This window comes from Oncorhynchus gorbuscha, linkage group LG15 (genome assembly GCF_021184085.1).
Source record: "Oncorhynchus gorbuscha isolate QuinsamMale2020 ecotype Even-year linkage group LG15, OgorEven_v1.0, whole genome shotgun sequence".
Classification (NCBI taxonomy): Eukaryota; Metazoa; Chordata; class Actinopteri; order Salmoniformes; family Salmonidae; genus Oncorhynchus; species Oncorhynchus gorbuscha.
In genome coordinates this window covers 17,038,719-17,051,372 of record NC_060187.1, presented here as the reverse complement: position 1 = coordinate 17,051,372, position 12,654 = coordinate 17,038,719, and the positions used below count along the sequence as shown (strand labels likewise).

The window sequence follows — 12,654 nt, the reverse complement described above, 5'->3', positions numbered from 1 at the left end:
GGGTTTAAGGAGTGCTATCAATGTACATCTGTGGTGCATTTGAGTGCTATCGGTGTGTATCTGGGTGGGTTTAAGGAGTGCTATCAATGTGTATCTGTGCTGGGTTTAAGGAGTGCTATCGATGTGGATCTGTGCTGGGTTTAAGGAGTGCTATCGATGTGGATCTGTGCTGGGCTTAAGGAGTGCTATCGATGTGGATCTGTGCTGTGTTTAAGGAGTGCTATCGATGTGGATCTGTGCTGGATTTAAGGAGTGCTATCGATGTGGATCTGTGCTGGGTTTAAGGAGTGCTATCGATGTGGATCTGTGCTGGGTTTAAGGAGTGCTATCGATGTGTATCTGTGGTGGGTTTAAGGAGTGCTATCGATGTGTATCTGTGGTGGGTTTAAGGAGTGCTATCGATGTGTATCTGTGCTGGGTTTAAGGAGTGCTATCGATGTGTATCTGTGGTGGGTTTAAGGAGTGCTATCGATGTGGATCTGTGGTAGGTTTAAGGAGTGCTATCAATGTACATCTGTGGTGCATTTGAGTGCTATCGGTGTGTATCTGTGGTGGGTTTAAGGAGTGCTATCAATGTGTATCTGTGCTGGGTTTAAGGAGTGCTATCGATGTGGATCTGTGCTGGGTTTAAGGAGTGCTATCGATGTGGATCTGTGCTGGGTTTAAGGAGTGCTATCGATGTGGATCTGTGCTGGGTTTAAGGAGTGCTATCGATGTGTATCTGTGGTGGGTTTAAGGAGTGCTATCGATGTGTATCTGTGGTGGGTTTAAGGAGTGCTATCGATGTGTATCTGTGGTGGGTTTAAGGAGTGCTATCGATGTGTATCTGTGGTGGGTTTAAGGAGTGCTATCGATGTGGATCTGTGGTGGGTTTAAGGAGTGCTATCGATGTGTATCTGTGGTGGGTTTAAGGGGTGCTATCGATGTGTATCTGTGGTGGGTTTAAGGAGTGCTATCGATGTGTATATGTGGTGGGTTTAAGGAGTGCTATCGATGTGTATCTGTGGTGGGTTTAAGGAGTGCTATCGATGTGGATCTGTGGTGGGTTTAAGGAGTGCTATCGATGTGTATATGTGGTGGGTTTAAGGAGTGCTATCGATGTGTATCTGTGGTGGGTTTAAGGAGTGCTATCGATGTGTATCTGTGGTGGGTTTAAGGAGTGCTATCGATGTGTATATGTGGTGGGTTTAAGGAGTGCTATCGATGTGTATCTGTGGTGGGTTTAAGGAGTGCTATCGATGTGTATATGTGGTGGGTTTAAGGAGTGCTATCGATGTGTATCTGTGGTGGGTTTAAGGAGTGCTATCGATGTGTATATGTGGTGGGTTTAAGGAGTGCTATCGATGTGTATCTGTGGTGGGTTTAAGGAGTGCTATCGATGTGTATCTGTGGTGGGTTTAAGGAGTGCTATCAATGTGTATATGTGGTGGGTTTAAGGAGTGCTATCGATGTGTATCTGTGGTGGGTTTAAGGAGTGCTATCGATGTGTATCTGTGGTGGGTTTAAGGAGTGCTATCAATGTATTTCTCAGATTGTTCAGTTTGCTTGGTGTGTTGATCCTGTCCTCTCAAGTTGGACTCTGTCCTCCAAGTTCACAACCTTATCTCAAGTGTTTAGCATTCATTCGACACAGGACAGTGGCTGACCTGGGGTTGGGAGGGAGGCAGCAGCCGTAGAGATACTATAGATAGTGAGCAGCAATAAAGAGGCAGTCTTAAGCACTACTCTGGACCTGTGCCCATGATGATTTCAGTTCCTTACTGTGTCTTCTCTGTTAGCTTATCTACTGTTTACATGTGTCTGTCTCATGGACCAGGACAGGAGTTTAACATGACCTAGGGTTGGGAGGGAGGCAGCAGCCATGGAGATAGATACTAGTCATAAAAAGCACTATGAGGCATTACAGTGGACCTGTATCCGTGGTTTCTCCACACTGTCTCACCTGGTTGTGACAACCTGTGATCAACTACAAAGATAGATGCCATACAAAGGCACTATACGGCTTTAACTATAGTTAATATAGACCAGGGCCCATGTTGCTTTTACACACGGTCTAATCAGAGGGTAAAGATAGAGAGTGATGTGGGGCTGATCGTGTTGTATGGTGTTAGTGATAGTGTGTGTCAGTTTACACCCTGATCCCAGACAGAACACAGGTAGTAGAGCAGACCGCCTCAGACAGTCTCAGGGCGTTTCTCTATCCCGTCTCCGGGACAACTTGAAAACATCTCTGGCAAGTAAAAGGACAGGGATACAATATGGTCCCAACAGGACTACAATTTGAACTTGACTATAACAGTGTGTAGGAACACACTCTTAGATCAGAACGATATGTTTTTGTGATTGGTTCAGTTTGCATGGTTTACTTGTTTGACCATGTATAGCACTATATGACAGTGCTATACATCATTTTATGACATCATACTGAGCTGTATCAGTAGCTCAATGACCATTAAAGCGACAGAAACATAATAGCAAACATTTAACAGTGTGGCTTTAATGATGTCAGTGTTTTACCTCAGGACCTGGTGGGCCAGGAGGTCCTTGTGGTCCGATCTCACCCATTTTACCCTGTTAGAGCAGAGAGACATTAAACATTTTAAAAAGCACATCTTCTGCTTGAATTTAGAGCAAAAACACATGAAAACATCAACACAAAGTGGAAACATCAATGCCAAGCATCTCTCTCTTGTCTTCTCTCTCACTCTCACAAACAGACACCCACACACACATAACGTACTGTATATTAAATACACAAACAGACAGCCACACATGCATAATGTACTGTATATTATATACACAAACAGACAGCCACACATGCATAATGTACTGTATATTATATACATATATATAATATCAAAGCTTCAGTAGTGAGTCTTCACTCTATTTGACAGTTGCCAGTGTTTCTAAGGAGGCAGGCAAGCTGTGTGTGGTTGGTATTGTGTTGTCAAAACCAATATTCATATGGTCTTTATGTGATGTTACAGGGACTGACTGCCTGGCGTCTATAGAATTAAAGTCTATGGTTGATCACATTACGTACTGTATTTTATATCCACAAAAAGAGACCCACACACAGGTGTTATAAATATGTGAATTTGTCCTGTTTTCCTGCAGGATGGTTTAGTTTCAGGCAGCTACAGTATATGGGCTGTCAGTAACAAGTGTAGGTATTTAATGTCTAAAAGGTACAGGGTGTTTACTGGAGTTATTCCATGAATTAAGTGCCAGTCTAATGGGTTAAAATGAGAAACACATATACACATACACACACATACACACACATACACACACTACGTACAGGTGGACCTGGTTTCCCACGGAGTCCAGGAGGTCCAGACAAGCCAACAGCACCCTGGGAGTACAAACAGAAAAACACTTGTTTATTCTCCTAGTCTCTCCATCACTCATTATATCACTCTCTTTTGTGTGTGTGTGTGTGTGCGCGGGTGTGTGTGCATGCGTACGGGTCTGTGCGTGCGCATGTGTGTGTGTGTGCGTGCATAAGGGTGTATGTGTGGGTGTGTGTGTGCGTGCATAAAGGTGTGTGTGTGTGTGTGTGCATAAGGGTGTGTGGGTGTGTGTGTGCGTGTCTGTGCGTGCGCATGTGTGTGTGTGTGCGTGCATAAGGGTGTATGTGTGGGTGTGTGTGTGTGCATAGGGTGGGTGTGTGTGTGTGTGTGCATGCAGGGTGTGTGTGTGTGTGTGTGTGTGTGTGTGTGTGTGTGTGTGTGTGTGTGTGTGTGTGTGTGTGTGTGTGTGTGTGTGTGTGTGTGTGTGTGTGTGTGTGTGTGTGTGTGTGTGTGTGTGTGTGTGTGTGTGTGTGTGTGTAAGTGTGTGTGTGTGTGTGTGTGTGTGTGTGTGTGTGTGTGTGTGTGTGTGTGTGCGTGCGTGCGTGCGTGCGTGCGTGCGTGCGTGCGTGCGTGCGTGTGTTGTACAATGCAACATGGACCTGAAGAGTGTTTAGTCTAACTGTCAGCTCTCTGATAAGCAGCGCTGAGTTGTATCATCTCCATCTGTATGAGTATTGATCATCAACGTATAATAGCTTCATATCCATATTGCAGTGCTGAACCCAACCCTAGCCTTCTATCGTTGCCTATACATCTGCTATGCATGTATGGTATGCTAAGAGTTGGCTACAGCACTGCATACAGTATGTGTTTGAAACTAGCATCACAGCCGTGTTGACTGAGTAAAGACCCTTATGATGCATCTGGAGAATGTCCTGCTCATGATAAAAACAAATCAATGAATTATTCAGACTGATGGGAAATGTGTTGCGGTCCTACCTTGTCACCTTGGTAACCCATCTCTCCCGGTTCACCCCTTAGTCCAGGTTCGCCCTGAATGTTACAGCGTCATAAGAGATATAATACAACCACCCTGCTTACGTCAGAGGACAGCGTTAACAACACAACCATACAATCACACTGAGGAGGACACAGTTTCCCCACCCCTGTCCAGGGATTATGAGTGACATGTTTCTATCGAACCCATCTCATAGGAGATATATCACTCAATAGTTACGCAGCATTCAAGACCAACAGTTTGATGGAGGAACTGTGTAATTGTAAGGAAAGTAAAACAAACTCAGACAGTTGTACTACAGAGCTGGAATGGGGAAACATTTAGCAAGGATTTACACATTTCTACTTCTCATAGTAACAGCTACTGTACATTGACTACTGGCATGTACAGTAGCAGTCAAAAGTTTGGACACACATACTCATTCAAGGCTTGTTCTTTATTTTTACTATTTTCTACATTGTAGAACAATAGTGAAGCCATCAACACTATGAAATAACACATATGGAATCACATAGCACCCAAAAACGTGTTAAACAAACCTAAATATATTTTATATTTGAGATTCTTCAAAGTAGTCACCATTTACCTTGACGACAGCTGTGCACACTCTTGATATTCTCTAAACCAGTTTCACCTAGAATGATTTTCCAACAGTCTTGAAGGAGTTCCCACATACGCTGAGCACTTTTTTGCTGCTTTTCCTTCACTCTGCGGTCCAATTCATCCCAAACCATCTCAATTGGGTTGAGGTCGGGTGATTGTGGAGGACAGGTTATCTGATGCAGCACTCATCACTCTCCTTATTGGTCAAATAGCCCTTACACAACCTGGAGGTGGGTTGTGTTATTGTCCTGTTGAAAAATAAATTATTGTCCCACTAAGCGCAAACCAGGTGGGATGGCGTATCACTACAGAATGCTTTGGTAGTCATGCTGGTTAAGTGTGCCTTGAATTCTAAATAAATCACAGACAGTGTCACCAGCAAAGCTCCCCCACACCATCACACCTCCTCCTCCGTGTTTCACAGTGGGAATCACACATGCGGAGATCATCTGTTTACTTACTCTACGTCTCACAAAGACATGGCGGTTGGAACCAAAAATGTTGAATGTGGACTCATCAGTCCAAAGGACAGATTTCTACCAGTCTAATGTCCATTGCTTGTGTTTCTTGGCCCAAGCAAGTCTCTTCTTATTATTGGTGTCCTTTAGTAGTGGTTTCTTTGCAGCAATTCAACCATGAAGGCCTGATTCGCTCAGTCTTCTCTGAAGACATGATGTTGAGATGTGTCTGTTACTTAAACTCTGGGAAGCATTTATTTGGGCTGCAATTTATGAGGCTGGTAATTCTAATAAACGTATCCTCTGCAGCAGAGGTAACTCTGGGTCTTCCTTTCCTGTGGCGGTCCTCATAAGTGCCAGTTTCATCATAGCGCTTGATGGTTTTTGCGACTACACTTGAAGAAATGTTCAACGTTCTTGACATTTTCCGGATTGACTGACCTTCATGTCTTGAAGTAATGATGGACTGTTGTTTCTCTTTGCTTATTTGATCTGTTCTTGCCATAATATGGACATGGTCTTTTACTAAATAGGGCTATCTTCTGTATACCACCCCTACCTTGTCACAACACAACTGATTGGCTAAACGCATTAAATAAATTAAAGAAGTTACACAAATGAACATTTAACAAGGCACACCTGTTAATTGGGTTTCTGTAGAGCACTTTGTGACATCGGCTGATGTAAAAAGGGATTTATAAATACATTTGATTGATTGATTGATTGAAATTAAATGTATTCCAGGTGACTACCTCATGAAGGTGGTTGAGAGGATGCCAAGAGTGTGCAAAGCTGTCATGAAAGCAAAGGCTGGCTACTTTGAAGAATCTCAAATCTCAAATATATTTAGATTTGTTCAACACATTTTTGTTTACTACATGATTCCATGTGTTATTTCATAGTTTTCATAGTAGGTGTGTCCAAACTTTTGACTGGTACTGTATGTGCATATCAAATCATCATTCCTCTGTTCAGCTACTCCCATCCTATCCCATCATCCTCCCCATGTACTGGACACACACCCCACTCATACACACATTGGGCTAGGACATTCCCAGATACACTACAATAATATAAATATTTAGATCACCTTATCACCTTTCAATCCAGGCAGCCCCGCTTTTCCCGCCAGGCCCTGTCAGAGAGAGAACAAGAGAGGAGGGACTCCTCAGTGGCAGCCATTTTGAAAAGAGGACAGACAGAGGAAGATACAGGGGTCGATATAATATATGACTTACTTGAGAGGAGAGAATAAGTGGAGAGAAGAGAAGAGGAGAGAAGAGAAGAGGAGAGTTAAGAGGAGGAGAGGATAGGAGAGGAGAGGAGGAAAGAAAAGGAGAGAGGAAGAGAGGAGATGAGAGAGGAGGATAGGAGAGGAGAGGAGAGAGAAGGAGAGGAGAGAACAGAGGAGGGGAGGATAGGAGAGGAGCGAGGAGAAGAGAAGAGATGAGGAGAGTATAGATGAGGATAGGAGAGGAGAGGGGAGAAGAGAGGAGTTGAGGGGAGGAGTGAGGAGGAGAGGAAAGAGAGAGGAGGAGAGGATAGAAGAGGAGAGGATGGAGGAGGAGAGGAGAGGAGAGAGGAGAGAGGAGGAGAGGCAAGGAGAGGAAGAGAGAGAAGAGGAAAGGAGAGGAAAGGAGAGGAGAGAGGAGGAGAGAGAAGGAGAGGGGATGAGGGGGAGAGAGGAGGGTCTGTAGTTACCATAGTTCCCACTATGCCAGTCAGTCCTCGCTGTCCCTCAGGCCCTGGGTCTCCCTGTAGAGAGAAGGAGCAGTAGGATAAGATACAATATACACAAAAACACACACACACACACAAAGTATACAGTGTATATTATACATGCTCTGTTTTATGGGGACAGATTTTGAAGGACGTGTTTCAGAGGATTATTTTGACACGTGAATTCCTGTGAGCCACCACCTAGCTATGATGACTTCCAAGCTGTTCCTGTGCTGACACTAAAGAGTCTGTTTGGGGTTAGAATGCCCATGTGAGCGGACGCAGGACAGGAACATCACATCGAATTAGCTGCGACACGGAGATGGTAGGAGTGACCGGACACTGTGCTGCTGAACAAGGAGTCTTCTATTGCAGGCAGGCAGTTAAAGAGACACCTACTGTACTGTATGTTCCTTAGCACTGCACGGTTCATGATTCATTATTATTATACTAATGGTTCTAATCATTGTAATTTCACAGAAACCATTTAGGGTTGTTCACATTGTAAAACATGAGGAGTACCTTGGTAAATCATGACTTGTATGACGACTACGTAGAACAGTTACTATAAGACCAGCCGAGGATCAATTAGTGAAAGCAGTTGTAAAACATGGAGTGGTTTGTTAAATCATCTGTTGTATTTATGGAGACTACAGTTGCAGTTGTGATTCTCCATTAAAAACATATTTGTTCTACATGTTCTCCAGTTATTTAACCAGACATAGTGTAGGCTGTCAGTAGTTTGTTTGAAATAACTATTTTTCCTTACAACTCATCTTATGGTCAGAGGCCACGCGAGAAATATTTCCCCAGTTCTTGCACCAGCTGTGCATTCTCCCATCACAAGGGTCATTAAACCATGACAATCAGTAAACGATGATACACAATGGACGGTAGACCAAACCACACAACACAACCAAGTCTGTCTGTCAAACGCCAAGCAGACCTGATCCTCATGGCTGAACTTTAGAATCGAGCAGCAGTCAGGCTCACTGCCACGAGTTTGTTTATATCGAAGCTCTCCAGAATTAGGTCGCAATGCTTCAAGTAAAAATCTAGGAAAAAATATGCAGCAACAAGAAGAGTTTTGGAACAGAGCACAGAACAGGAGGCATAAGGAAAGAATGGAGGCTAGACAGGGTCTGGCCTGCATGTCTGTCTCCTGTCTCTCTCTCTCTGCCTCCTGCATAAGATTGGGGTGAGGTTGAAGTGGGGGGTGGTGGTGAGGTTAGAGAGATGGATATCAATCACATGAGGAGATGCCACCAATTTGTTTGAAATGTGAATTTAAAAGACTTCCTCACAGGGCGGGGCGCAGACCGGGTGACATGAGGAATCGGTCACCACGGCCACACTAGCCGGGTTCCTCTCCCATTAATGATGGCTGGAGGATATGTGATTCCAAACCCAGCGTGACGGAAGTGTCCCACATTCATAGAGCTGAATTCATATTTGTCTCTGCAGTGGGACCTACTTTCTCTGGGGCAAAGTGTCTGATGTAACAGAGCCCGGTACTGACAGCCATTACTGTAGGCACACTATGGTCATCATTTAAACAAACCTCCTATAACTTATAAGGCTTTATAGAGCATTCGTAGAGTATTTGTAAGCAGTTGAAGTCGGAAGTTTACATACACCTTAGCCAAATACATTTAAACTCAGTTTTTCACAATTTCTGACATTTAATCCTAGTAAAAATTCCGTTTTAGGTCAGTTAGGATCACCACTTTATTTTAAGAATGTGAAACGTCAGAATAATTGTAGAGAGAAAGATTTATTCAGCATTTACTTCTTTCATCACATTCCCAGTGGGTCAGAAGTTTACATGCACTCAATTAGTATATTGTAGCATTGCCTTTAAATTGTTTAACTTGGGTCAAACATTTTGGGTAGCCTTCCACAAGCTTCCCACAATAAGTTGGGTGAATTTTGGCCCAATCCTCCTGACAGAGCTGGTGTAACTGCGTCAGGTTTGTAGGCCTCCTTGCTCACACATGCTTTTTCAGTTCTGCCCACAAATTTGAGATGGGATTGAAGTCAGGGCTTTGTGATGGCCACTCTAATACCTTTACTTTGCTGTCCTTAAACCATTTTGCCACAACTTTGGAAGTATGCTTGGTGTCATTGTCCATTTGGAAGACCCATTTGCGACCAAGATTTAACTTCTTGACTGATGTCTTAAGATGTTGCTTCAATATATCCACATAATTTTCCGTCCTCATGATGCCATCTATTTTGTGAAGTGAACCAGTCCCTCCAGCAGCAAAGCACCCTCACAACATGATGCTGCCACCCCCGTGCTTCACAGTTGGGATGGTGTCTTTGGCTTGCAAGCCTCCCCCTTTTCCCTCCAAACATAACGATGGTCATTATGGCCAAACAGTTATATTTGTGTTTCATCAGACCAGATGACATTTCTCCAAATAGTACGATCTTTGTCCTCATGTGCAGTTGCAAACCGTAGTCTGGCTTTTTTATGGCGGTTCTGGAGCAGTGGCTTCTTCCTTGCTGAGCGGCCTTTCAGATTATGTCGATATAGGACTCATTTTACTGTGGATATAGATAATTTTGTACCTGTTTCCTCCAACATCTTCACAAGATCCTTTGCTGTTGTTCTGGGATTGATTTGCACTTTTCGCACCAAAGTGCGTTCATCTCTAGGAGACAGAACGCGTCTCCTTCCTGAGTGGTATGAAGGCTGTGTGGACCCATGGTGTTTATACTTGCGTACTATTGTTTGTACAGATGAACGTGGTATCTTCAGGCGTTTGGAAATTGCTCCCAAGGATGAACCAGATTTGTGGAGGCACTGAGTTTGAAGGTAGGCCTTGAAATAAATCCACAGGTACACCTCCAATTGACTCACATGATGTCAATTAGCCTATCAGACACTTCTAAAGCCATGACATTATTTTCTGTAACTTTCCAAGCTGTTTAAAGGCACAGTCAACTTAGTGTATGTAAACGTCTGACCAACTGGAATTGTGATACAGTGAATTATAAGTTAAATAATCTGTCTGTAAACAATTGATGGAAAAATGACTTGTGTCATGCACAAAGTAGATTTAACTAAACTATAGAAGTAAAGTAGATTTAACTAAACTATAGTTTGTTAACAATAAATTTGTGGAGTGGTTGAAAAATGAGTTTTAATGACTAAAACCTAAGTGTACGTAAACTTCAGACTTCAAATGTAGGCCTTATAAACCATTAACGATGGCTACATTAGGCCTTTGAAAGTAATGATCCATTCATCTGTCTGATTTCAGACAGGGAGACATTGTGGACTTTGAGCTTCCTAGTCTAGCGATGTTATTCACAAGATCATCCTTGAGAGATATTTCATGTAAAGTACCTGCTCTTACAATAAAGATGAACATCTCATTCCAATGTCATGGGCATTAATATGGAGTTTGTCACGCCTTTGCTGCTATCACAGCCTCCATTCCTCTGGGAAGGCTATCCACTAGATGTTGGAACATTGCTGAGGGGGCTTGAGTCCATTCACCCACAAGAGCATTAGTGAGGTCGGGCATTGGTGTTGGGTAATTAGGCTTAGAACAAAGTTGGCACAGAATCGTCTAGAATGTCATTGTATGCTATAGCATTAAGATTTCCTTTCACTGGAATTATGGGGCCTTGCAAGAATCCATGAAAAACAGCCCAGACCATTATTCCTCCTCCACCAAACTTTACAGCTGGCACTATGCATTCGAGCAGATAGCGTTCTCCTGGCATCTGCCAAATCCAGATTTGTCTGGATGGTGAAGCGTGATTCATTACTCCTGAGAATGCGTTTCCACTGCTCCAGAGTCCAATTGCCGCAAAGTTTACACCACTACAGCCGACGCTTGCCATTGCGCATGGTGATCTAATGCTTGTGTGTGGCTGTTTGGCCATGGAAACCCATTTCATGAAGCTTCTGACAAACAGTTATTGTGCTCTACGTGTACTTTACATGGACTACTGTGTCGGTATCCTACAAATGTAGCCTCCAAGTTCTGTCACAGCTGGATTAGAGGTGGCTGCTTTTCCCCAGCAGGCCTAACCTCCAGCAGCCTGACCTGACCATGTCCAGTCATGCCCTGTCCTGTCCAGAGAGAAGAGTTTGATTTGTAGGGATAGGTCAGAGTCATTCATCTGAGTCAAATCAGAAACCTGGAGGGCCGGGGGCCATGCTGCCTGGTGGGCATCTTGTAACAGTAGTCAAGTCAATTTACAGGTAAGTTACGGTGTAGAGGTTGAGTTACGGCCGGCTGCTGTGATTATAGCTGAGGAAACTCTCACTCTATTTTTGTCTTTGTGCTCTCTCTCCCCCTCTTTACTCAGACCAAGTTATGAGTCATTTTTAGTCTGTTCAATTATGATGTTGTTCAGGGTGAATTTATATTTGTGTTTCTGACATCTGGTTTTTTTCTGGAAAATCATGATTTTAGATTTTGAAATATACTGCCAGGGCCCAATCATGGCAATATTTCTTTAGAATGTTAAGGTTCTGTTGAAGATCTTCTTTGGTTGGTGAAAGAAGAACCAAGTCATCAGCATATAGCAGATATTTGACCTCTGTGTTAAATAGTGTGAGTCCTGGGGCTGCAGAATGGTCCAACATGTCTGCTAATTCATTGATATAAATGTGGAAAAGGTTTGGACTCAAACTGCAGCCTTGTCTCACTCCTCGACGTTGTGAAAATAATTATGTTCTTTGGTTTTAGATTTTTATTGCACACTTGTTTTCTGTGTACATACCTTTAGTTAAATTAAACACCTTACCACCAAGCCCACTTTGGATAATTTTGTAGAATAGCCCTTTGTGCCAAAAAGAATCGAATGCTTTATTAAAGTCAATAAAGCAAGCAAAGATTTTGCCCAATTCTTTTGAGGGGCCATGTTAATTAATTTGTGTGTGTAAGGTGTATATATGGTCAGTAGTGCGATGGATGGGGAGAAAGCCAATTTGACATTTACTTCTTACATTTATTACAGAGATTCTCTCTCTCCCTCTCTCTCTCTTGCACTCTCTCCATTTTTGTCTCCCTCTCCCTCTCCCTCTCCCTCTCCCTCTCCCTCTCCTCTCTCTCTCTCTCTCTCTCTCTCTCTCTCTCTCTTTCCCACCTCACATTTCTCTCTCTCCCTCTCTCTTTCTCTCTTGCTCTTGCTCTCTCTGTGTGCTCCCTCTCCCTCTCTCACTCCACCCCTCTCTCTCTCCTTTTGTCTCTGTGCTCCCTCTCCCTCTCTCTCACTCAGCCCAAGGCTTGACAGGCCTACAAGCCTTTGGCAGGTCATGGTGCAGCACTAAGCATTGCACAGTAGCAGGCAGGGTGAGGAATATATTGTTGCCATTCAAAACAAATGACCTCTGCTGGAGAATTTGCATGGTGCCTGAAAGCACTGGCACTAGCTAGATATTTCCATGTATTAAAGCAAGTCAGAGCAGATTCCCCATTCATCAAACATTTAACCCTCCCAGTATCCAAAACATCTAATCTACAGACAAATATGGGTTTAGCTTGATGTGTTTATAATAGACTGTATGAGAGAAGTACTGTAGAGAGTAATCAACAGC

General features: G+C 43.4%; 1 protein-coding gene across 1 annotated transcript in view; it reads right to left on the bottom strand.

The window, feature by feature from the left end:
- Positions 1–12,654, bottom strand: part of LOC123996668 (collagen alpha-1(XXIV) chain-like) — a 216,399-nt gene that overhangs the window by 130,026 nt on the left and 73,719 nt on the right. The window contains exons 15-19 of the mRNA XM_046300243.1: positions 7,074–7,127; positions 6,463–6,507; positions 4,293–4,346; positions 3,302–3,355; positions 2,518–2,571 (exon numbers count right to left, since the gene is read on the bottom strand). Of these exons, the coding sequence (XP_046156199.1) occupies positions 2,518–2,571; positions 3,302–3,355; positions 4,293–4,346; positions 6,463–6,507; positions 7,074–7,127 (261 nt within the window). The remainder of the gene's footprint in view (positions 1–2,517; positions 2,572–3,301; positions 3,356–4,292; positions 4,347–6,462; positions 6,508–7,073; positions 7,128–12,654) is intronic.